At 42.1% G+C, this 26,761-nt stretch overlaps 1 protein-coding gene across 1 annotated transcript; it reads right to left on the bottom strand.

Annotated features, from left to right (window-relative positions):
* Positions 1 to 900: 900 nt before the first annotated feature.
* On the bottom strand, positions 901 to 26,713 carry LOC308284144 (SEC14-like protein 1). The gene is made up of 16 exons (XM_080724693.1): positions 26,538 to 26,713; positions 25,738 to 25,822; positions 19,758 to 19,907; positions 18,234 to 18,365; positions 16,670 to 16,798; positions 16,134 to 16,347; positions 14,720 to 14,829; positions 13,858 to 14,047; positions 11,975 to 12,063; positions 10,532 to 10,602; positions 9,824 to 9,995; positions 9,035 to 9,169; positions 8,058 to 8,192; positions 6,082 to 6,345; positions 2,643 to 2,821; positions 901 to 2,228 (listed from the first exon to the last, which is right to left on the bottom strand). Exons 2-16 carry the CDS (start codon positions 25,798 to 25,800, stop codon positions 2,123 to 2,125), a joined length of 2,139 nt encoding a protein of 712 aa, XP_080580819.1. The 5' UTR covers positions 25,801 to 25,822; positions 26,538 to 26,713; the 3' UTR covers positions 901 to 2,122.
* Between the last annotated feature and the right edge of the window lie 48 nt (positions 26,714 to 26,761).

Here is a 26,761-nt window from a genome sequence, read left to right as displayed (position 1 = left end):
ACTTACTAATTACATTACATACATAATTGACCTTGTTTTCCAAGAAGATGAATGGCAACAAAAAAATATTCAGAATTTGTTTCTAGGAGGTGGTTACATAAATTTAACTAGGGGAAAGAAAAGAAACTTTGGGGGAGGATTTGGCACGTTTATGTTTTAGGCTGTGTGGACAATGTCTGGGAGCTCATGAGATATCTCATTATTCATTAATTTAGTTGATTTAGGGAAACAGGATCTTGGCAAAGACGGAGCTCTTCCCGTTTGACGAACCCCAACCTAATTTATGCTCCACAGCACGCCAAAAATAGCAGACCTACAAGCTTATAACGCATCAACAGAAGTATGAATCGGGGCTTTCTAAGCCAGCAGAGACCGTGCACCTCCTGCTTGGTCCTCCTCTCAGGCAAGCGTGTCCGGCAGTCACCAGATTGTGTGGGGATAAGCCACGAGCAGCATCGTGACGCAGTCGCAAGGGCACGGAAGCGAGAAGAACAAAAAACATTAGGAACATGAGGGAAATACAATCCGGCTTTGGCTACAGGCATCTGATGAGTTTATGGAAATTAAAGTTTTATGTAAATCACCGTTGACTGCCTGGTCCTGTGCTGTATGTATTTCACAGGGGCGGCAACGTGCTGCATTCCAATTAGCTGCCTCGAAGGGGCTCAGCCGCAACTATGCCCAACAAGCTGAAAAACCTGTGAAATCTGGAGGGTGTGCTGGATGCTTTACAAATGTTTTTACAGCTTACTTAGTGATTAGTGGTCTATTGCAAAAAAATTGCATAGATATAATCTATTAATTATATGCACACACTTATGAGTCAAACTAGTGGCAGTGGCACTCATTGCAATAAGATAGGAAGCTAGCTTTTCTCACAGTGGCAATGACACATAAATCCCAAGTTCAAATATTTATTTCACTTTAGTATGCTTTGTGTACACCTGAAGGTTTGACAAAGTAAAACAGTAAAAACCCTACGAAGCCGCCTGCAGACGACTTACAGTAGAGGCGAATTCTCATTCATATCACACACTGACATCTTGTGGCCAACAACACCCATTTCAACAAGAGGGGCTGTGTGTGGGATTCCTGTATTGCACACAAATAAATAACATAATTTTGTTAGTCTTCAACTTTACCCCCTCCATTCTCAAATGAATGGATAATGGAAAAGAACCAAGTGATTGAAGATAGAACCTTCTGTACTGTAATAACCATAATATTTGCTGGAGTGTTTGTAACACTTTACCATTTGCATTTAAGCCCCCCTCCCCCACCCTTGCCTTGTCTAGTCACATGTGAAATACATGTAAATTCATACAAGCATATATTATCACTACAAATCAACTCATTCATCAGAGGTGGCAGTGGCTTAGGTAGTTAAGTGCCCGCCTTAGTCGTGGAGCGAGACATTGAACCCCTAACCAAGGTAAGCACCTTGTATGGCTGACTCTGCTGAGTGTGTGTGGTTAATGCTTAATGTGAAATACAATGTAAAACATTTAGCATGGTCTATGCTTGATGGCTAGAAAAGGCACTATATTAATGCAGTACATTTAATCAAAGGCACAGAGACAGATTTTCAAACGCCTGACAGAAACTCCTCTCCGAGGGCAGGTTGGGCAGTAATACGTTGAGTCAGTCCTCTCACATTGCCAGGTTATCAGTGAAGAAGAAAAGGCACAGTAGATGCTGTCCGAAAGTCAGCTCGAGTTCAAATTTCAGCACTTCTTTTAAAAAAGGAACGTGTCACTGTCAAAGTTGTGTCAAGATGTTTAGTGACCTCATGATATCAACTTTGTAGATTTATGATAATTGAACTAGGTTGGAACGCAGGCATCCTGCATGGGAAAGCAAACATTTCATCTACCGCTCATCCAAAGGGGAATCCATCCCCCCGTTCCAAGTAGAAGCGTTGGCTTCTGGTCTCGAGGCAGGACTAGTCCGCTACAAGCGCATGCACAATCACCTGAAGTGAAAACCCATTACCGTTGTGTCCTAGGATGAATGCGCAGCTACCAAGAAAGATATGGAGATCAAGGTTGATAAAAACAGTGGAGTGTTCCTTTAACACCCCCTCCAGGGGTGGAAACTATGGGCACGTCCTATTGGCTGGATGCTATCTTGAGACGGTCGAGCTGCTCTGCGATTGGTTAGAGGAGGTGGTGGCAGCACTGAGCATGGAGAAGCCACTATGGCTCGACTCCAGGCTGGTCATGGATCCCCTGATAAGAGAGACAGACACAACAAATCTGTTTTTTTGTCATAACAACTTGTTATCATTTGTTTTAGTTGTAGTCTTTTGAATAAAATTCCATTTCGTTTTAGTCATCTAAAATGCTTTAGTGTTTGAAGTCTACTAAATATCATAGGATTTTAGTTGACTAAATCTACAGTAGATTTTGTTGACTAAAATGTATTTTGGCAGGCCTTGCTGGCGTCAAAATGGCTGATTTTACAAATTGTCATTGCCAATAGAACCGTGTTATACAAAATGTAATGCCTCAACTCTTAGTGCTCGTACGGTGGGGGGGTACCCAGTTTAAAATTTGATTATTTTGGGGGGTCACAGCCTGAAAAGGTTGAGAACCACTGGACCAGAGGGACTGCAGGCTGCTGCTGCTGGTGCATGAACTGACCTGAAGTCGTGAGAGGCCAGCACCTCGGTGTAGTACATGACCTTGCACTTATGAGAGGAGACCTGCAAAGAGGCCAACACGTCGTCCACGCGAGGCAGGCTGGACGCCGAGCAGGCCGGCGAGTTGTGAAAACGCCACTGGAGGATATAGAAGCCGGGCCAGCGCGTTATGTGAGAGCCCTGGAGAGGAGAGAGAGAGCGTTAAAAGACCACATTGGTCATTGGACCCGTCCATTCATAGCTTGCAACCATATATCATACAAAACAGACCACTAATGACTTTTGAAAACCGGGACATATTAGTGTATTGTCGGGACACCAGGACACGCAGCTTGAAAACGGACAGTCCCAGCCAAACCGGGACGTCTGGTCACCCTACACTAAACACATTCACCGCCAAGGGCGTGGATCTAGGTCATGTCCTGCCGGAACGGTTGACCGCCGAAGACGTAGATCTGCGTCATGTCCGTGTTTTCAGTGATTCGCTGAAAAGACGCTAACAGCAAGTGATCCCAGGACTACAAATCCCAAAATACAACCGGAAATGTCAATTATTTTCGCTCCACCCAGCTTCTTTTACAAGATTGCGTTTCTTTCTACGGCCCTTAACTAAAGAACGGATGATTGTAGATACAAATTTTCTTTTCCGGGTGAAAGAAAAGACGATAGTCCACCTGGCCATGTGTTTTTTTTACTGTACATCCTGCCCACATGGTGCTTTCCAGTTGCCAGAGAAATTGAGGTATAAATACTGAAAATCCCAGCAGTGGCAGATGAATTAATACATCAATACCTGGCAGTAATTGTATTAAACAAAGATAAAATCCGCACTCTCAATCAAAATTAAATGATTATGAAGCAGCATCAACATAATGATGCTGCTGATGTGGCGGCATAATCAAAGACTTTTAATTTTGCGTGCCTAGTCTTTGAAGTGAGTTGCTTTTATTTTTACACTTCACATTTATTCACATTTTCTCCAAAGTTATTAAAAGGTCAGTGAAACCCTAACCCTAACCCTAACACATAATTGCATGTTTGTAAATTGTTCAAAAACTCAATCCACAATTTAAAATGCATAAATAATACAGTAATACCGCAATACAGTTGACTTTGCCGATTCACCATCTCAAGCAAATTTCAAGTGGCACTGTTTTGAAACTGTACCAAGAAAAAAAAAATAAGATTCATGAGAAACTTTCAAAAGTCCATGTTTCGTAACTGTGCAATGTGTTAACCAACATTGATGCAGTTATTTGGACTAGGCTGAGGCCCATTGGGAACGCATGCCACTCCGATTATGCAAAACCGTTGTACCCGTCTGTCTGTCTGGTTCCCTTTTATGCCCAATATATGGAGATATCTGTCCGTGTCCCTTTCATGACCACATCTGGGAATGTCGGTGCCCGGAATTCCCAGGCATGCCAATCTGACCGGGTCAGATCCGCAGTTCTGGACAACCAGAACTCAGACACATACACAAACACACACACATATACACTTTATAGAAGGATCTTCTGTATATGTTAATGACTATAGGGAAAGTGTACAGGATCAAAAGAAGTCGCACACATCCAAAAACCTTTTGAAGGCAGGTGCTGGATCCAAAATGAATACAGATCAAAGGGAAAGAAGGGTCTGCACATTGCCGCTCCCTCAGGGCTCTATGCTAGGATGTTTTCTGTTATTGTGGGGAAAGCTTTGGCAGAAATTAGCCGATCGACAAGCTAAGAACGCGTTGCAAGTGTTTAAGGGACTATATTTAGGTATGCCTGAATGAAGTCAGCTACAGTGTGCCTGACCTTTCTTTCCTTTTTATCTATGGATATAAGGTGTAATTGCGACCGTAGGTCGCAGTTAACTATGAAAACCAGCACATCTTTTCTGTGAGTAACGCCTCAATGTCTATAGCTGCTGACCTGTTGTGACATCACGTTGTTGACATTGTGACATCACATTGTTGCGACATCACCTCAAAGATCAAACCCTGGATATCCATGGTGATGACTGGATCATCACCTAGATCCCCATATATGGAGCTGACCTCTACATCTGATTCCCAGACGATGCCCTGTTAGGGCAACCACACTAATAGAATCCCTTTATGCCCATAAAAGGGGACAAGGACTGAGAGGCAGATAAATATTAAGATCAATATTAAGCCCATATCTGGGAATTCCCATACAATAGAATCCTTTTTATGCCATCAATATTAAGCCCATATTTTCACCATTAGGCGTCTTACTGGTAATAATGTAAACTCTAAAAATAAAGCCATTAACAGGGAAAATGGTTTATGTTTAAATATATGTATAGAGTATTACAACTTTGATATTAAGTATAATGCTAAGAAGAGCATGGTCCTGATCTGTAGAACTAAGGATGACTTGGAAATCAAGTTTCCTGCCTTTTACCAGACACCCTAGAGGTTAATGAGGATATGTCTAGACAGAGGAGAATGCTCTATATACAAGCAAATATGTTGGTTCGTAAATTTCACCATTGTACTACTGAAAGGTAACCCGGTAAAGGTAAACCTGTTTAGAGCTTACTGCACCCCTCTGTATACAGCCCCTCTGTGGGTGAATTATAAGAAAGAGAGCTTAGGGTAGCTGCAAGTAGCCTACAATGACTGCCTTCGAATACTGTTAAAGAAACCCAGGAGCACAGTGAGCTCTTCTGTACTTTGCCTTCATGGTTCTGTTGAGGAACCTGACCTACAAGTTCATGTGCAGACTGGATCGCTCCCTGAATGGATTAATTGGACTGATGACAGACCCTGGCTGCAGCTCTGTCAGGTACACGTCTACCATTAGAGGACGCTGGCATGAGTGCCTCTTTTAGCTCCGGAGGGGCTGGGTGAATGTTGGCATGAGTGCCTCTTTTAGCTCCAGAGGGGCTGGGTGAATGTTGGCATGAGTGCCTCTTTTAGCTCCAGAGGGGCTGGGTGAATGTTGGCATGAGTGCCTCTTTTAGCTCCAGAGGGGCTGGGTGAATGTTGGCATGAGTGCCTCTTTTAGCTCCAGAGGGGCTGGGCGAATGTTGGCATGAGTGCCTCTCTTAGCTCCGGAGGGGCTCGTGAATATTCTCTTTTTATTTTTGTAATGTATTATTTTCTACCCTGTGGGCCTGGGGGCAGACCTCCATTCAGAAACACCCCAACTTAGAAACATCCCCATTCAGAAATTCCCCCACTGAGGTTAGGGTTAGGGTTTAGGTTAGGTTTAGGTGACACCTCCATTTAGAATAATGGAATATGGAAGTCAATCTTCTGAATGGCAATGTTTCTGAATGGAGATGTGTAACCGCTCGCCTGGGGGCAGACTGTAATAACATTTATATATAACTTCTATGGACTTAAAAGGAGCAATAAACATGCATATCAAAAGAGCTCATATCGAGAGATCATTCTTGTTCAATCTATTCCCTATTGTCCTGACCTGTACACTCTCTCCTTCCTTGCAAGTGAGTGCGGTCTCCACCATGCTGTAGTCCTGTCCCAGCACCCAGCTCCTGTCTATCAGCTGGAGGTTGCTGGCACCCGGGGACGTGATACCCGCTGCTCCGAGGGAGTCTTTGATGGCGTCTTTCTTTGGCGGCTGGGGGGCCCGCTTGGAGTGGTAGATGTGGAAGATCACGTCTCCTTTGCACACGTCAAAGTCCCAGGTGATGACGGACGAGGCCTCTGTGATCTCGATCAGCAGCTAGAGGAACATGGTAAACACAGAACAGCGGACCGTCAACCATTAATCATTCCGTTTCAGACAGCTTGGTTGCTGTTGCAGGCATGCAGTATGGTTTTGTACCAGTAGGTGGCACCCTAATCCACAGAATCAAGAGTCAGACATGCTTGACTGCAGAGTCAGAGCTGAAAGGGGGGGGCAGTGACAACCCCAGATTTTCACACATGACTATACTCTGGCTAAGACCGTCTGCTAAATGTTAAGTGTTTTGATCATCATTCATGCTTCTGCACTACATCGCTATGAACATGGTAATGTCCCTAGGCAAGTTATTCAATGTATGAATCAGATTTTTATTCTGAGCAACAGAAATATTGTGACTGACGCCTTTATAATATTATGTTAAGTTATATTGAAACATCACATTATTTCATCAGTATCATGCAGGTGCATGATACCCTACTGCCTATATACAATATCCATATAATTAAGTACCGGTACAGTCAGGCTTCTCACTTGCTCATTAACACTGAATATATTACGTACTGCAGCTAGTAGTATTGACCTTTGTGTTTTATTGTATCTCTTTTAATTCGAAACACTTGCTCTGAAAATGTATATTCGATGTTCAATTATTACCGGCTGATCCTTGATTGCCGATGTCAGCAATGATAGCTTGCAAATACATAGTTAGGCTAGTAACAATAAACATTCACTTAATCTCAAACGTTTCCACATCCCCCAGTCAGTTAACCTTTGCAAAGGAGCACAAACACTGTTGACAGTACTCAGTCAGAGGGAGTGAGGAGAGGGAACAAGATGGATCAAATCAAGGGTTGCCATTATAGATTTACTGATTTATGTGAATTAATCGCAGACCAATTGTCACTCCCACCCGTACAGGAAATGTGTACATGCCAATCGGGTGCAAGCTATCCGTCCAGGGAGTTGCATCCTAGTTGATGAGCATGTAAAATGTTGATTTTTCAGCTAATCTTAGTTACACCAACATTTGTCTTGTCAACATACATAGTGTTCTTGTCATTGGGGACATTTCGAAAGATCGCAATGACACACAGTGTCTCTTCCACCCACAGTGCAGTAGTACTGACGCATACATGGAGAGACAGAGAGAGTGAGCGAGGAAATGCAGTTTGTTTGAGGTTTCGTCATCCGACGGTATTATTATTAGATCTGGTCTGCCATCCTGGCAGACCAGATCTGCACGTAGACCTGAACAGTGCACAATCACACTTACCAACTATTTGCATACTTTAGAGCACTGTTTCCCAAACACACTATTATTATTTCAAAACATTTTCAAAAAAAAAATTTGGGCCCCCAGCTATTTATTTTCAAGAATGTGAATTTAAAAATGTAATTATATTTTTCTTCGTTTCATGAAGAAATAAAAGAAAAATCGAATACATTTCATAAATTAGAAAACAAAACGTTTAAGAAATAGTGAAAATAGCTGCAACGTTCACAGCGCGGCGTGAAGCGACATGTGTGGGCTTGTAGATCTAAACTCACTTAGCTTGATCTAAAAGGTTTGGGGAACCACTGCTTTAGAGGGACAAATCATGCCAGCGTACTTTGACGTTGACACAAATACCAAGTATCAGGTTAATAGTACACTCGCTAAGCTAACAAACATGAGTCAACATTATCATGAAGTAGAACATCAAGAAGATAAACATCAATTCTGGCGAGATGTGGTAAACAAAGCATACCTCATACGGAGCTCCTTTGAAGACACTGGCACTCTTGTAGATGGAGTCGGCCCACAGGCGGTTCTCGCCACTCTCCAGCTCCTCGGCTGTCCGGTACAAAGACTTGGGGACCGTGCCGCCTTCGGGGACCTCACACTGAACGGAGACATAATAAGGGACAAACCGTGAGCTCACCAGCAACTGACATTCATGACACAAGTAAAACTGTGCACAGCTGAAAAGGGCCTTCTAGAAAACTGAATGTACAGAGACTGACCTTATAGATGGCTAGCCCCCTGCAACATATAAGAAACTGCCACGAAGGCTGACGCATATCAAATAAATGAGATACTTGAAAGCCTATGGAATGTAATAATTCATATAATATGAGGTTATATAATGATAACCTAGTCCCCTTTAGTTGTTGCTGGAGTATTTCTCACTGTACGGTATATTTGCAGTGCACATACTTGGAATTTACCCTTTCTTAGGAGCAGTGACTTCTATTAATAGTGCAGTTAGAGGTTAAGTGTCTTGCTTAGGGATACTTAGGGACACAGACTGGGCGGACATGGGGGGGCAAACCGCTGACCTTTCAATTCCCAGGCGGCCTCTCTACCAACTCCGCTCGTGCCGCAAAGTCTGTTATAAAATATAACGCAGCAATGTGTTGCTGCTTGACTGACTTCATCTGGGTCACCCTGAATTCGCATTTGAATTTACATTTTTCAAAGCTCATGCATCTAGCAGGTTGCTTTCGCTCCCTTCCAAGAAAAATATCACAGATAGAGAAGCAGAAGGGTGTTTGTTTGGTGCAAACGCCTACCTTTTGGCAGCATTAATTCACAGTGCCATGCTGTATGCTCAAGTTAGAGCAAATAGTCTTTCTACAAGCTCTCAACACCTGGTGATTTGAGCTAGGCATGTGGTCAGCGGTGTACAGCAAAGTATAAATCCGTCTTACATTGTAAGTTATAAAATAATGTTCCGAGTCTCACCATGCAGTCGCCGCCCAGGAAGTCAGGGAGGATCTCTTTGTCAATGTAGTCCACCAGGCCTCCTGAATCCTGGTAATCATTACCGGCATAAACCAGGAACTTTTTGCGAGTGTTCTCATCAATGAATGGACTAACCTGGAAATGCAGCACAGAAATATTACAAGTCAGCAGCCTGCAATGTCATTAAAGACCAATGTGATCAATACTAATATAAACATAAAAACCTTTTATGAGTTTGAACCAACAGAAAAGCCCTGCACTTCCACTAGTTCAGTTCATTGTTGTAAACAATGGGTACATTAGGGAAATGAGCATTTCAGTCCCCAGAGAACAAAAGCATCACTGTCGGGCAGAATCTCCAAGTTTCAAATGTGTATGTTTTTTTGGTAAATTAAAGCCCTACTTTATCATACAAAAGTGTCGCACAAAACTAGTGAAAATAGCAGACCTACAAGCACTGTGAACTTGTAGATCGATTTTCACTAGTTTAAATAATTTTTTAGACGATAAATACTTGAGAAAGGTAATTTATTGAAAGAGCTTGAGAAAGGTCTCACGACTGAAACGTTGCTCTTTCAATAAATGACTCTCTGGAACGTACAAGTGGTTAATTTGTCTCGGAGTCAGATTCCTTCCTACTGTTTTGTTACCCACGCATCTGCTTGAGGGGAACTGGGTGTGCGAAAGCCTCTTCATAAGACAATGAATACAGAACGAACGGTTTTGTACATGCAAGGTTTCCACCCGACAACGAGGAAATGAAACACTGAATGACGCCTGGCCGCTCACCAGCGTCCAGAGCACGGGGAACACCCTGGGAGCCCTCAGGATGAGCAGACGCCCCAGCGTCTCGGGGTAGTTGGCCTCCACCACCTCGATGAGCCTCAGCAGGGCCTTGACCCCCGGCCTCCACAGGTGACGCATGTTCAGACCCTCCAGGTCCACCAGGCACGTCCAACAGCTATAGGAGAGAGGGAGACTGTATTATGATTTGTGTGTGCGAGACCCATCTCTAAGCTTTAATCAAGTGTGCATAAGTTGCCTTTTCCTACATTTCAAAAAATATATATGTACATATTTATTTTTATATAGGTTATATAGTTAGGAAATTCCATAAATAATGAATAATAATAATTAAGAAGTAATGAAATTAGCCAATCTACAAGCTCACAACGCTGCGCGAAGTAACGCGTTGTGTGCTTGTAGATCTGCTTTTTTTTACAAGTTTACGTCCTGGTGCATACGTCTAATCTCTCTTTCGGGTCTTGACCCCATCCTCCCGAGTCGCTCTTGAAGCCCGAGTTACGCTTAGTTGCGCAAGGGGTGTTGCGCATCAGAAATAGCCAATCTACAAACTCGCAGCCCGTCGTGCCGTGGCACATTGTGAGCGTGTAGATCTACAATTTTTGGTGGGTGACAGCAGTAAAATCACAAACACAAATCAAGCCTTGGGTTCAGTAAAATGAAGAGATTCATTCATATCAGTGCTGCAGGTACCTGATGGGTCGGCCAAAAACTCTGGTGTTTTCTTCACAGCGCCTCAGGCCCTCCTCGTTGATGGACAGCACCTGAATCCATTCATAATGTTAAGTGTTGAAAAGGCAGTGTATCGTAAAAAAGGAAACGCATGCGAGTGCAGTTGTGCGTTTGTATTTAGAGTAAAGGAGTTACTCTAGCAACTTCCTGGTGCTGACGTCACGGTTGAAGGGGAAAACCCTACTAAAAGCCCATAGAGTTAACACAGAACTCGCAAATTTAATGCATTTTCCGAATAGTACAGTATAAAATACGGCTAGCATGATCAAAGCTGACGTCGGCACAAGGAAGTTGCTGAGAAGTTTGCAGAGTGCGTGTGCGGGCCGTGAATAGGGTCTATCGCCATTTAACCCTCTCAGATTTGAATGTAATACTTTGTTTATTTAGATGGGACACCGCATATTAATTAACAATACATATCAATGTAATATCATATAAAGTGCAGGATTGACACATAGACTTCATATTATGATGAGTGACTACCGCGCTGAGGAGTAAACCACATCACAGGTGGAGTCTTTTCTGACTGACTGATCACATTGACAGTGTGTAAATGGGGTAGTCTCTTCTCCTGTTATTACCAATACTGGGACTCCACAAGGGAGCACTATTTCCCCAGTTTCATTTACTCAACACAAATGAATGCAGAAGCAACATGTCTGATCATGATTCTATTACATTTGATGATGACACAGTGACGGCAGTTGTGGATTTGATAGAATAGTATGATGACACCAGCTATCAGGTATGGGCATGTTAGTTGGTTCAGGTCCAGTGTTCTTCATTTAAACACCAAGAAAACTGAAGAGATCAACTTTGATTTTAGAACCGGTGATAAAACCAACTAATGACTCTCGATTGGGGAGTGCATTGAAGTGGTAGATGAATACAAATAATTAGGAACCAACACTAAACTGTCACAACACAAATGTTATCTACAAGAAATGTCTGCATGAGCAGACAGTTCAGAGTGGACAGGGACATAAATGGTCCTCTTCTATTGCTCTCTCGTTTTATTGCCTGGTGATGCTCTCTTTGTCAGCGATTAATAATAATAACAAGTTACATAATATAGTTAATATAGCCAGCAAGATTTCTGTGAGTCCCGAGTTGTGAAGAAAGGGGAGGTGATTATTAGAGCTGTATACTAGGTGTAATAAGGCAGAAGGTAGGTTATAGGGTGTCGATCTCATAGATCCTTTGGGTCTATCAGTGTGGGAGGAGTGATATGAGTTGTATAAGACTGATCATGTTGCCTAGCTACTTGCTATTGGACTGTGATATTGATATTGACATGAAGTTTTGTCTGTTGTAGCCTGTCTGTCTGTCTGTCTGATGATGGCTGTGCGGCACATTAAGTTATAAAAGGACCAATAAACATCCTTCCATTCAGTTTAAACTCACCTGTCTCAGCAGAGCCTCTTCTCCCAGGGCCCGTACCAAGCCCTTTGTGTCCATTTGACCCAAGCGCAATATATAAAGAGGACGGCCATCTAAACACAGAACACATGTGCACACGTTTAAAATCAACAGAGAGTAGCCAAAGTCTATTCAATTAAACCATTTAGGCCTAAAATTTGTGGATGCTTTAACTATTAATAAATAGCAGATATACAAGCTGCGAGCTTGTAGATCTGCTATTTTTGAAAAGTCGTGAAAATGTGTGCAAATCTTTGAATATATGTATTTTTAAAGCGAACGTTTGTTACTCAAATTTTGCTTCTGGGGGGTCCCTGGAACTAGATATTTTGAGATGGGGGTCCGTGGCCAAATACATATCATTTTGGGGGTCCCTCACGTGAAAAAGTTTGAGAACCACTGACATAGTAGTGTCTCAAGAACAGACTAACTGAGCTCCAGTTAAGCGAAAATGACCTTTTCTTTGACGGTGGCTGGCCAGATTGCTGACATAGAAACATAGGTTTTTCAAAAAATCTTAGAAGGATTCAAAATTCTAATTTTCATAATTTTTCAAAAATAGCAGATCTACAAGCTCGCAGCGCGGCACCAGCTTGTATATCTGCTATTTTTCAATAGTTAAAGCATAAAATAATGATACACAAAATGTGTACCCGTTCTAAATGGGTTAAACCAGACCGGCACTAAGGAGGAACCATGCAAGTTGTGATTCATTAACATTAACAATCAACAGAGTGTCATTGGTAAATAAATAGAGGAGAAATGATTATGACCTATATTCTAGGAGGAAATCCCATTGGGTAGAAGCCCAAAAAACACAACATATTAAAATGCAACATAATATAAAATGTAATCCACAGAAAAACTGCTCTTCAATAACAGTTGGCTCACAGAAAAACTGCTCTTTAATAACACTGGCCCTCAAAAACTCCTTAAATGGTATGTTATCCTTGCCACTAAGCCAGTACTGCTAAGAACTCACAGGCAATTATTTTTCTTTTATCAGCTGGGCTATTATTAGAAGTGCTAACTAATGGGAGATATTTCGCATCGCTGGTGATAAAGGGGACTGCTCCATTTCAGTCTGTCTGGACTTTACATATACTGTAGAATCATCCCAGGTCATCCCTACACAGTTTATTGGCTCATGACATGTGTGAGACTCCACGGTAAACGCACTGTAACATGTCAATGGCAGCCACGAAGTCAATTCAACCTTTTTCATTTCAAGGTCCTCCAATTAAACTTTTATTCATGGGACCCCAATCTACACTATATGATCTTCAGTGTTAATGTACAGTAAGAGTTTAGGTTTTCATAATTTGACCTGAATAAGCTTAGCCTATCTCTAATGAGTAAATGAAAAATACTAATTAATGTGTCCACCACTGCAGAATATACTCGGACCTGTACAAAATAGACTCTCAACGCTCCAACAGAGTATGAATGGGGCTTAAGGCAAGGGTCTTCAACAGAGGGTCCGGGACCCCTAGGGGTCCTCAGAGTTACTACAGGGTGTCCTCCAAATCTTTGTGTGATGGAAACTTTTTTCTTCTTGTTTTATATTAACTACTTGAACCCTAGTGTCGTTATTCTGAGAACGTTAGCCAAAAATAGCCGATCTACAAGCTCACAACGCCTGCTTTTGGAGCTTGTAGATCGGCTATTTTTGGCAAAGAGCTTTGGTGTAGAGGGGAAAAAGAGACAACTAATTACAGAGTGAAAGGTCAAGTTTATTAAGTATTGACAGTTTAAGTGGTTAAATATCTGAAAACACAAATTGACCTGAATCCAAAATACACCGATGATCGTGCTGTCAAACAATGAAACTCTATGGAATCTATGAAAAGGTTGTGGGCTGGTAGTACCTCTGTCGTGGTGGTGCCATCCTCCAGTGTAATAGTCCTGCAGCAGCTGAGGACGCTCCCAGGAGTCCAGCAGGAAGTCCACCTGGTGCTGCTTCCTCCAGGTGAGAGACTGGCACAGAATCTCCCTGGACTTCTCCAGGTTGAAGTCCCTCGCCCGGAGGAACCGCAGCACATGCTGGTCCTTTGGAATCTGATACACAGGAGACATACGAAGGGCATCTATACACTTTCATCTGTTTCTGGGAGCCACATTATTCAAGCCCAGCTCTGATGCCCATGGCTGGAAATAGTCAGTGATTTGCCACAAGATAAATTTGATCATCGATCGTTAAAAGGTAAGATAAGTCTGGCAGTGATAAACAGGCATTTTCTATGGGTTCCTCGGGTTGGGGCAGCCAATGAGTTAATGCCAGGGAGAACTTTTGCCACAAAGGCACTTAGTTCTCCTTTTCTGGCATTACTCAGGATCTGTGTATAATGACTTTTGTATTGACTGAGTTATTTTTATTTTAATATTTTATGTGACTACCGGTTGCCAAAGCAGATGGTGTTTTGGAGCCACTGGCTGCTGAAAGGAATTGAATTCAATTACAGGTTGTCAATTCATGCATTTGTTTGTTTTTGTATGAGTGCAAGAACTGGGATGTATATAACTTATGTTAGTGCATGTGTGAGAATGAAAAAGAAAGAAAGAGCTTAACAAAGGGAGTGTGAGAGAGAGAGAGAGAGTGGGAGAGAGAGAGAGAGAGAGAGAGAGAGAGAGAGAGAGAGAGAGAGAGAGAGAGAGAGATCAAGAGGGAAATAGAGAGAGTGGGAGAGATAGAGGGAGCAGGAGATATAAAGGATAAGAGAGAGGCATCACCTTTCCCTTGTGGGTCTCCTGAAGCCACTGGCGCAGTCGAATAAGACAACTTTCCTGCAGAGGCGTTAGGTCTCCTAGGTAACGTCTGATGTAATCTGCATCCAGCTTGTCTGCAAGTCAAATATTTACAGTGTTAGCTTGCACTACTTTGAGATACACCAGGCAGCCTATAAGGTATATTTCTTTTAGAATGGAAAGACAATGTACATTTTACACCTGTCCCAAAAGTCAGACAGAAAACGTCTGACGCCTACATACATTGAGCTGGTCAGAAACCTTGGCATTATGTTGGATAAATCATATTACCAACAATAACAGAACAGTATTTTATCACTTGGAAAATATATAAAAAGTAGACGAGTTGTATCTCACACTGACTCTCAGAAACTGGTTCATGCATTCCTCTCTAACAGGTTAGACTACTTCGTGACCTGGAGCTGTCCCACTGATTGTTTGGATAATACTGCAGTCCTCACACGTACACACATCATGCACTGACGATAGTGCCTGCATGTACTGAAACATTTACTATACGGTATTTTCCGGACTATAAGGCGCACCGGACTATAAGGCGCACTGTCAATGAATGGTCTATTTTCAAACTGTTTTCATATATAAGGCGCACCGGACTATAAGGCGCACATAATAGACGCTACCGTTGCGTTATGCATCCAACAGATGGAGCTGTGCTAAAGGGAATGTCAATGTCAATGAATGATCCATATATAAGGCGCACTGGACTATAAGGCGCACTGTAGTTTTTTTGAGAAAATTAAAGGCTTTTAAGTGCGCCTTATAGTCCTCTATTTAAACCCTGGATCTTTTAATGAAGGCTTTATATGTAAACAAGATCTGACTTCTTTATTCCTTCGTGAGACTTCTTCACTCAACACTGAAATAACTTCATTGGCTCCTGGTACAACACAGAACCACCTTCAAACTTCTGCAACACTGCACTTCATGGTTTGGCTCCTTGGTGCATTTCAGACTTGCTCAGGGATTATAACCCAATGAGCCTTTCAGGTCCAGTTAACGTGCCTCCATTTACTGCGGTCCTGCTCTCTGGAACAAGCCTGGCTGCTGAGCTGAGGTCCTTCACATGTGCATGCGTGTTCACACAGTTAGCTTCTTGTACAGTTGTTAAAAGTGATAGGGCAGGGGCTTCAATCTGATTGTGCAAATGTTGTGTGTCTTTTACTGCTGCATGGGAAGTTAAATGAATGTCAGGGTTTATGATTCATGGATTTGGATCCTGTACTTTGTCATTTTATATTTACTATTTAGTATATGCATGTTCTCATGACATGCCATTTCTGAAAAGGTTCAGAAAACTCCCAACAGAGCATTTGTCTGGGGAAATTAGCCCTACCTACCACACCATGTTATTTCTCAATGGCAGTTTTGAGGCACTGACCGTCAGGAGAGCCAGGCGGTAACTCAGAGGCACTGGTAGACTCCTTCCTGGCCTGCCCGTTGGCAATGGGCACCGGGATGGCTTTGGCAGTGGAGTGGGGCAGCTGGGGCATGGCAGTGGCAACTGGAGAAGCCAGAGAAGGAGTCCAGATGGGGACAGAAGTGATTCCCTCACTCTCCAACTCTTTCAGGTAGTATTCTATGATCTCTTTACCCTGCAGGAGGACAGGCATGTGAGCAGCACGGCGCAGTTTGTTTACATACGTAAGCACAGATGAAATGATGGCTGGAGCCACAGGCAAACACACACATTCTCTCTCACTCTCATTAACATAGCTAAAACAGGGTGTGGTTAAAAAAAAACATAATCAAATAACTTCAGGGCAAGCATGGATGACTCATCTCATATGCTTCTTCTAAGCAACCCACACATATCACAGAATATTAATACTGTGGGTCTCAGACTATTAATACTGCAGGCCTCCTACACACAAACAGAAACAGAAACAAGACATACTGTGAGTCTCAGATCCACACCTTTTTGATACTACTGGCATACTGTTTCATGGCGAGTTTCTCCGCTGTGCTCTCAAAACCAAAGAAAGACTTGATGTCCAGACTGGCCGTCTGCTCAAAACAAGTCCAGTCCTCATTCTCTGGGTGGACCTGTGGAGGAGAAGATCACAATAAAGACCAGCCTGGAGGACGTGAACTCCATATTTGGGCAAATATTTGATGACGTGTGGATGGAACGCCATGGGCAGAATGTTGGGGGACATGCGCACATACAGAGGACATACAGACAGGGGGGTCCCCAGATTATTTTGGGGGGGTCCCCTGATGATTAACTTAATGTGCAATGTTGTTTTCTCACTCAACAGTAAACAAACCAACATAAAGTTTAAGTGTATATAGGGCAGCTGTGCCCAAAAGGTAGATCGTGATCTACCAGTAGATCACAAAGACTGTGCAGGTAGATCACATGACATGCCCTAAAGATTTAAATATAAACACAAATATTTATAAGCAAAATCACAAACCCGTTTTCTGTGTATCTGTCACGTGAATTAAGTTCAAGAAGGGCCTCTCAGCTCCCTTCATGGCTTTTAAAGTAGGCAAACCCCAGTTGCAATGATTTTATTTTCAAGAGTCAGTAAAGAACCCAAAAACCTACCACTTCCATACAGAATGGGATGAAGACTTTTCCCTTACTATTTACAGTAAGTGTGTTTGTCTTATATGTAACGCCAGTGCCACTATTCCAAACCCCCTTAAGATACATTGTTTTTTGGGAAGGTAGATCATGTTGAGCTGGTCCTTTTAAAAGTAGCTCTCAAGTCACAAAAGTGTGGGCACCCTGATATAGGGTATCCACACATTTCTTAAGTGACAATTTAAGGACTTTTTAATACCTCTAAAATGACAAATTAAACATTGGCGAAATTGTCAAATATTAGAGGCAGAACATTTTAAAATAGCGAGGGGTTGTGAGCATGTAGATCGACTATTTTCACAATAGAACCGTGTTATACAAAATGTAATGCCTAGCTCTTAATGCTAGTCAGGGTGGGGGGGTCCAAAGTTCAAATATGATTATTTTGGGGGTCACGGCCTGAAAAGGTTGAGAACCACTGTTCTAAAGTATTTAACAATGCACGTCCTATTTTGAAGCCTGCCTAGAATCTACAGGATTTTTACTGTAGCTCTTTTGACACAGATGTGAAGACAGCAGAACAGAGAGTGTATTAAAATGATTTTTGATAAATATAAACAATGGCAATCTATGCACTGTGAAAGTGCCTTCTCTTTTCCACCATTGCAGTAGAGGACAGGTGGCAACTTGTTTTATCTCATGCTGGCTACGACAGTAACGACAGCGCAGCAGTAAAGCCTGTGCAAGAATGCCTCTTCGGTCCTGGGTGGTGTAGTCAGACTCTGCACCATGTTAATACACAAAGAATAACACCTGAGCTGTCGTGACATGATGTGTTTCATGATTATAATTGTCTACCATCCCCAGCTCTGTGTGTGTGTGTGTGTGTGTGTGTGTGTGTGTGTGTGTGTGTGTGTGTGTGTGTGGTAGTTAGGTTGAGAGGCGGACCGTATAGTTGCAGATCTCGTGGACGACGACTCTGTTGGAGAAAGTCTCGTTGGTCACCACGATGTGCAGCGCTCGCTCTCTGCGGTCCAGCGTGTTCTTCTGGATGAAGTACACGAAGTCCACGCCAGCCAGCTACACACACACACACACACACACACACACACACACACACACACACACACACACACGTTAGGAATGAAAAGGAAAGAAACTATGAGCAAATACAGAAAACTTGGATTAAATTATAGCATAACAGATGGAAGTGAGAACCGAAACATGCCATTTGAATCTGTAATTATAAATAAATTATAATCTTAGAATCTCATTTTTCCTCAACAAAATAACCACATGGTGAAGTTGCTTTCACGCCTTTTTTAACCCATTTAGGCCTAGAATTATTTAATGCTTTAACTATTGAAAAATAGCAGATATACAAGCTGTAGATCTGCTATTTTTGAAAAATCGTGAAAATGTGTGCACATTTTTTCAATATATATTTTTCAAAGCAAACTTTTGTAAGTCAAATCTCTGCTTCTGGGGGTCCGTGGAACAACATATCTTGAGATGGGGTCTGCGGCCAAATACAAACATAATGTAATCTTGGGGGTCCTTGACATGAAAAGGTTTGAGAACCACTGATTTAGAGGAAGGATTTAGAAGTCGGGTCAAAGATATTCAAAGACTTGCACACATTTTCACGTTTTTTTCAAAAATAGCAGACCAACAAGCTTGCAGCGCCCGAGTGCCGCCTTGTGAGCTTGTATATCTGCTATTTTGCAATAGTTAAAGCATAAAATAATGGTTAAAGTGGCTAAAATCTAACGCGACACAGGCGCGTTCTATGTCTTAGAGGGGGTTAAAAGCTGTGCCAGGAACTGGGGCAGTGGGGCATGGTCTGCATGTGCACCGTCATAGCCTGTGTGTTCACCGTCATGGCCTTTGTGTGCACAGCCATGACCTGGATCACATTTCTCACACTATCTAGCCACACTGCTACTGCATGAATGTATATTCTGTATACCGCGGCTGCTAAATGATTCTCCCATTTACATTCTGTACAGTCTCCCTTTTCTGTAGATTTTTCCTCTGGCTACAACTGTACAAAATACAGGTTTGTTTAAAAACAAGAATCTAATAATGTGTAAAACAAAGCATTGGAAGCATAGCATCCCAAATCATCACTGACTGCAGAAATGTCACACTGGACTTCAAGCAAGTCCAGTGTTTCTCTTTTATAAATCCTTAGAAAATAATGAATTTATACACTCCAATATGATTATTTAGAAACTCATACACACCTTTACACTTTATTATTGCTTGACTTTTGTTTGTTTTCACAGTCTATGGAGCATGTCATACCAACATGTCTTTTTTTTTTAAAGCAGAGTAAAATTCTTGGCATGCGCACGGCATAGCCTACGCCTACGCGTGCACGGTCATGGCCTGGAGTGGCCCGGGCCACCTGTTAACCACATGCTAGTTCAACAGACACTTGATAAAAAGGTCAGAGGATGAACAACATACCCTTTTGAGCAGGCGCGGCGCGTCCACGCTCACCATACAGCGCCGCTCAGTGACCAGAGTGGAACCGTCCTCACTCTCTGTCTCACTGATGAGCTCACTGTCCACAAATATAGGGATGAGATGACACTTCGGAAACCTCCTCACATACGCCTGAGAGAGAGAGAGAGACAGAGGAGATCATGTCAAAACATCACAGGTTCAACATTATTACTTTGTTTTAGTTATCACATTTTAGTCCATGTCAGACATTCGTGGTGTCATTCTGTTGGGTTTTATATTCAGTCCATTTCTCAAGGAACAGTTCTTCTTGTATCCTGAGTTTGTGTGTAAATCTCTCCATCACATATATTTCCTCCATAATGCACAGCCACTGCTCACAAGTTGGAGGGTCACTTCTATACCACAATCTTGTTATTGCTTTTTTGCTGGCTGCCAGCAGCACCTTGACCACATACATGTCATCTCCATGTGTGTTTTCCTGCGTCAATTTTCCTAGATACAGCACCACACTGTCTTCGGTATTTCGTATTTCAATATCTCCTTTATTACTGACCACACATCATCCCAATTCCAAATAATATTCAAATATTTCAAGATATTTCAAAAATAGCAAAGCTCTCTGTCTACCGAGCAATCTTCGTTCCTACTCTCACCTATGGTCATTAAGTAGAATCAACCTGCGTCATCACGCATTATGTTTTTGTTTTATTAGGGCTGTACTTTAGATACTAAAATGCACAAACCCATGATTTTTTTTTTCACTTTTATTGGCATCTAGTATTAGGAATGCCCATATGATTATCACGGATAAATAAGCTCTAAAAGTGTGAAAACGTCACCAACAGCAGAGACAACCTAGCCTGATTTCAGACTCAGCTGATGCTTGAGTCTGACAATGTGCCCTGTCTGAACGATTTATGGGGGAGGGACTTTGACTTCCCCTAAGGCCTAAACTAATCACTAGAGATCAGCGGATCCGCCTACTTGTGGCTTCATCCGTGCGCACAACAATGCAAGCCAAGCCATTAGCAAACACAATGGCAACAAACATTGTGCATGTGTGTGTCTGTGTGCGAGCGTGCACGCACGCGGCCGTGAGCGATCGTGCACGGCGTGTGTGTGTGTGTCTGTGCAATTGACTGCTTCCACACAGAACTGCGACCAGAAACATGTAATCAACATTAACAGCTTGGTGAAATCAGAGCGTGTGTGCTAGTGATGTGTCGTTCATGAGTGATTTGTTCATAAGAATCAAATCATTAGCAAGACTCGTGCACGATTCGTTCAAATCCCTGAAATAGGTCGTTCACACCCCCACCCCCTAAAAGCCCCCGGCACACAGGACGACAGCGGGCTGTACTCGCGACGTAATAAAAACGCTCCCGCGGTAGTGTTTTTCACGGGACGATCGCGCTATGAACGGGGGACGTGAACAAATCTTTTGAACGGATCATTACCGCTAACATGAACAAAATGATTCGTACACTGAAATGAACAGGATTGCCCATCACTAGTGTGTGCCTTCCTGGTGTGTGAACTTCCTGAAATTGACGGATTGGATATTCGTTAGTCCCAACCCCACCCCCTGCGCTCATTGGAGGAGCCGCCATTTTGGACGGATAAACTGCAGATTCAGATTACAAGTAACACCAGACCAGGGAAACAGTCCACTCAGAGAGTGGGCTGGAGCCAGGCAAGAGACAACCCATCTGTTGCATCAGAAAGACAATTACAGTCAAATTCACTAGAAACTGGGATGTGTGTGACCATCCCCTGCTTCTTCACAAAGCCCTATTAGCCTCCATGGCTAGAACACAACTGCTATAAATCTCAATTGTTCGAGGTTGGTACTTGGTACTGAAGCACTAACAAATACATTCCTGGCGCAGTTAAATTCAGGTGACTGGTACTGAAGCACTAACAAATACATTCCTGGCACAGTTAAATGCAGGTGACCTACAAACTTAAAAATGGCCAACAGCAACACAAATTCAAGACCTTTCGCCTGAGTGTGGAGGTTTACCTGTCTGACCTGTCTGACTGGGTCTCTCTTGAATTGAGAACAGGCCCTCAGGTCTCAAGTGTTATCTCTGGGCTTTTAAAATACACACAGCTTTTGGTGTCATTGCGCTTCCTGCCCTTGTTGACACATCATGGTAATTTATTCAATTAACTCACACAGGCCATTGTACATTGCACTCAGGTTTTATAAACATTAAGCATTAAGTAACATTGTGTAACTGAAACTGTAAGCATACAGTCTACAAATAGCTGTCCCTCTTAGCAGACATACTGAAGCCACTTCCCACTCAATCCCCATCTAAACTATACACAAAGGAAGTACTGAGTATATAAAACAAGAAGACTATAGTTTGATAGCTGGCTGGACGTACTGTCCTTTGTTTAAAAATATCAATGGCTCCCTTCACAAGACAAAATGAAAACGTTTCACATTCCAGCCCCCCCCCCAAAAAAATGCATAATGCAAGTCTAACTGGACTTCCAGAATAACGTATTTGCACCATGCAACATTTTTACCATTATGGGTTTACTATCAAACTCCTTATATAACTTAAGTGTTACTTTACTGCAGTTTTACTTTACTGCACATGCTCTCTTACATAAATTCAAAGGGAAATCATTTGGATATGCTATCCAGGAGATCATTTTGCCGTCAACGGTACAGAATTCAATTCACCAACCGTCCCAAGCAGTTACTGATCTAGGGTCAGGAGTGTTGGCCAGAATACTAACTGCCAGTGACAGGATACCTGGAAAGAGCGGTGGCCTATGCAATAAACACTCCATACTGTATACATTTGCATTTAAAAAGGCTAAGATGTGTTATTCACAATAGGCTGCAATGGAAATTCCAATGACTACAACTGGTGAGTCAACACTTAAAAGATAAGCCCATTAAGCAGTAATGTAATTTACTTTGCTGCTACATGTAAATGGCATATAATCACAGAGGTGTCCTGTGTGGGAAGCTATGTGGCCTGTATGGTTAAAGACACGCAGCTGCAGCAGTCTACGATACAATCTAAAACATTACATTACACTATGTGCCTTGCTCAGAGGACATTGCATAACTGATTGACTTAATAGATAACCTTAAAGGAGGACAAGTAACAACAATGTCAGCAGAATTGTGGTGTGTGTGTGTGTGTGTGTGTGTGTGTGTGTGTGTGTGTGTGTGTGTGTGTGTGTGTGTGTGTGTGTGTGTGTGTGTAGGACTGTTGGTCCTGGATAAACAAAACAAAAAGGCACAGTTGTACAACCAAATCCCCTTTATCCTAGTAATAGACAGTACAGTGTTGTTTCCCCCAGAAAAGGTTGTTCACCTCAGTGACAACTGGAGATACCAACCACCACAGGTGAGGGAGGTGAACTCAGAAATGAATTTTGGTCATAAATTAAATAAATTGGCCACTTTGAGTGGTAGCCAGCTGTGCTTAGACTACTAATCAGATAAACATTACAAATGTTTTACAGAATGTCCCCCCAAAGTCAATGGTTTGATTATTTATGTGACAGCCCTATCACACGTGCAGTACAGTTTCATGGTACACTGTTTTAAACAGTCAGAGTTACATTTGGGTCCAGGATTCGTCTACGATCCAGTATGATGGTATATTTTTTAAAGGATTTTGATTGATTTGGCAGAGCAGATAGTATGTTGCCAATCCAATAAAAGTCATGTCACTCAGGCCTTTCAGTTGGTAAATAAAAATGGTAAATGGACAGTGAATTTAAGCACCAATCTGTTTGTCAGGAGCCGTTAGGTCGGTGTTCAGTGTCCTGCTCAAGGAAAATTCGAAACTAAGCCAGAATGAATCGCGGAGGGAAAGGAAGGAAATTCAATTGTTCCCAAGCAGCAGATATACCTCTTGAGCCACTGCCAGCTTCTGTATATTTTTAGAATTTCTCAGGCACTAGACGTGGAGGAGAAAGAAAGCTATCTGGTGGTCTGCCTGGCCTCACTTGCTGCAGAAGCATATTAATGTACCATTGACTGGAGGACGGTACGTGCTTAACAGGTGGAAGTTCTTTCACACTTTGTTGAATAAATCATCAAACCTTGAATAGTCATCAACTTTGGGGGGAAATGCACAAAGGATACTATTAAATATATGGCGTGTGTGTACGTATGCACGCGCGCAGTGTGTGCTGATGGCTGGTCTTTGATACACCACTCGCCGTGTGTTTGTACGATAACATGGAAACGTCACATCTATCTAAACAAGCTAAAACACATTCCACATTCCTAACATGAACGGGAAAGATTCCCTGCGATTTAAGCAATATGATTATTTGTATTCTTCCAGTGTGAATGCACCAAAGGCAAATCGAAAGAAAAGGCCACTAAAAACCATCATTAACAATTATTTGAATTAATAATAGGGATTGTAATTTTTTTTCCTGCCTTTGGAGGCAACTACGCATGACAGCCCATGTCAGTGCAACCGTAAAAGCAATAGTGTTACCTAATTTTACAGAACTCTATACATAACTGTAATCCTGACCATTTGATCAACAGAAATGTATATTATGCTTCAGTAAATAAAAGCCCAATTAACTAAATTAATAAAATAAATAATGTATTAGAACACTGGAACGAACATTATTGCCACTCAAATGCCTCTATGCTGGAAAAACCCTGGATGTTAAAAATAATCTGGATTATCATTTTAGCCATAATCGTGCAGCCGAGCCTTATATAGCACTTGTAGAAAGTGGGTCAAACCAGTGCTGCCTGATTTGGGATAAACTATTATTTTACTAAATACAGTCAATGCTAATACTCTGAAAATTGCATTATTGTCTTGCTCCAAAACCCTGGATGTTAAAAATAATCTGGATTATCATTTTAGCCATAATCGTGCAGCCGAGCCTTATATAGCACTTGTAGAAAAGTGGGTCAAACCAGTGCTGCCTGATTCGGGATAAACTATTATTTTACTAAATACAGTCAATGCTAATACTCTGAAAATTGCATTATTGTCTTGCTCCATACAACTTTGTGACAGCAACGAATGGATTCATAATAGATCACAGACAGATGACACTGAGTGGTAAAAGTTCAATGTTACACATTTAACAACTTGTTGGGTAAGACCTCAGGTTAGGGACCTTGTTGGAAGTCCAGTGACATAATCAAACCATGTGATCAACACCTGATTCTCTTTCAGAGTGATTTTACAGAGTGCAGCGATCATTTAATTCCAACCACCACACAAAAAGGTAGTCTTGTACATCAACAAACCAAATGAGGCAGGTGGTGGATGAATGGAAGACAATCATAGAAGCATCTGCACACTGTAGCAGTGCCCTTAAATGAAAAAGTATTGGCACATCCAAACAAAGAATTAAGTTTTGAGACTATGCTCTTGTTAAGTCTGAACGGTCCGAAGAAGAGCACAAACGATGTGCCAAAACATTTGCACGTAAGGGAAGCACATTGTACAGATTGTTCTTTGTTCCTTCTTCATTCCAACCATTGTAAGAGTAACGAGTACCAGAGTTGACGCCAAATTCTCTGACAACAGAAGTAACAGCTGTTCATTTGTCTGTTGAATTGTTATCTCTTCAGAGGTATGAGACACATCAGCTACTTATGTCCAATGTTTTTTTTCTGGGGTTCAAGCAAGTCAAATACACTGCATCAACAAGCCATGTTTTTGTGCCGTCCGTGTGTACCACAAGTCTTCCATACAAAGTTATATTCTATTCTTCTCCTGTTAATGACACAATGTATAGCTCATGTACCATATATAGCAGTGACCTCACCACATAAAAACTTGGGTCAGTTGCATAAGCATAACCCAGAGCCACAGTATGACCATAACCTAGGCTGTAGTATGCTTCACCAGTGCCATACCACCTTTTGTCTCTTCAGCACAATAAAGAGTCGTCTTTTGCAGCGGCAGCAAAACATCAACAGCCATATACACGTATACAGTACAAACACATAACTCACCGCCATAATTAATTCAAAGGGATATTTGTAGACCCGCACGGGTGACTGGTATTCTTGCACCATGGTTAGTTAATCCAGCAGCCACCTGAGAAGAGATAGGGTCACGCAGAAATGATACAGCTGAGAGAGCATTACGACAACAAGGACGAGCAGCATGCCATCATGGCATACACACAATACAGTAAGCACTGTGAGTCTGCCAAAAACAAGTTCACATGACATCAATTGAACAAAGGTCAGATGTAGGCCAACAAGACAAAAAGACTTGCTGCATCATCAGATGGGAACGAAATGGGACCACGGCAATGTAGCCTAATTATATTAGGCTATACTGGATGCATTTTAATGAATAATAATCATATTAACAATCAAATAATAATAATAATATAATGTGCTAAAGCGCGCAGGAAACCCGGCCAACATAACTGACCATAAAGTATTTTAGAAGGGCTAATTAATTCACCATTATACATTGAGTTATAATCGGGGACATTATATATGACACAATTATGATGTCACATAGCCTAATTACCGGTATGTCCCCGAACGGCTTTTAGCGACAGACTGAGTAGCATTAAATGGCATGTAACTATGCTACTTGAAACCGACTTCCAAGTGTTGAGACGCGGACATTGTATCAAAGTCAATGCATCGTAACCACGAACACAAACCCACGTTCATTATGTTTTTTCTCAGGCGAGATCTGATTAGGTAATGTTACATTTAAAGCCGATATTTCGGTGTGTGATCGCCGTTAGGCCTTAATAGCTAGCCTAACAAGAAGATAAACACGGACTTACCACAACAAGAATCACGGTTAAAACACAGCAAAGCGTCACTCGGTCTGTTTCCTATATGGGCTTAACTCATCTTCGTTCCGCCGCTAACCTTTAACAGAGGATAATTAAATGAGATATGTTGCGATTTCCTACTTAAACAATAAGAAGCAGAGCGTATAGCCGCTTTCTTCCCACTGTCCCACTGCCACACAATCATAGAATACACACAGTGGAGACTGGAGAGG

The sequence above is a fragment of the Nannobrachium achirus genome, assembly GCF_963921795.1.
Source record: "Nannobrachium achirus genome assembly, chromosome: 4".
Taxonomy (NCBI): domain Eukaryota; kingdom Metazoa; phylum Chordata; class Actinopteri; order Myctophiformes; family Myctophidae; genus Nannobrachium; species Nannobrachium achirus.
This window is presented reverse-complemented; position numbering and strand designations above follow the sequence as displayed.

What these genes read in the sequence shown, in the direction of transcription:
- LOC308284144 (XM_080724693.1), bottom strand. Translation starts at nt 25,800, where the DNA reads ATGGTGCAAGAATACCAGTCACCCGTGCGGGTCTACAAATATCCCTTT. An exon ending in AGGAGACCCACAAGGGAAAG is followed by an intron (nt 14,048 to 14,719) that starts GTGATGCCTCTC and finishes CCTGTGTATCAG; the next exon opens with ATTCCAAAGGACCAGCATGT. An exon ending in CTGGCCTCTCACGACTTCAG is followed by an intron (nt 2,229 to 2,642) that starts GTCAGTTCATGC and finishes CTCTCTTATCAG; the next exon opens with GGGATCCATGACCAGCCTGG.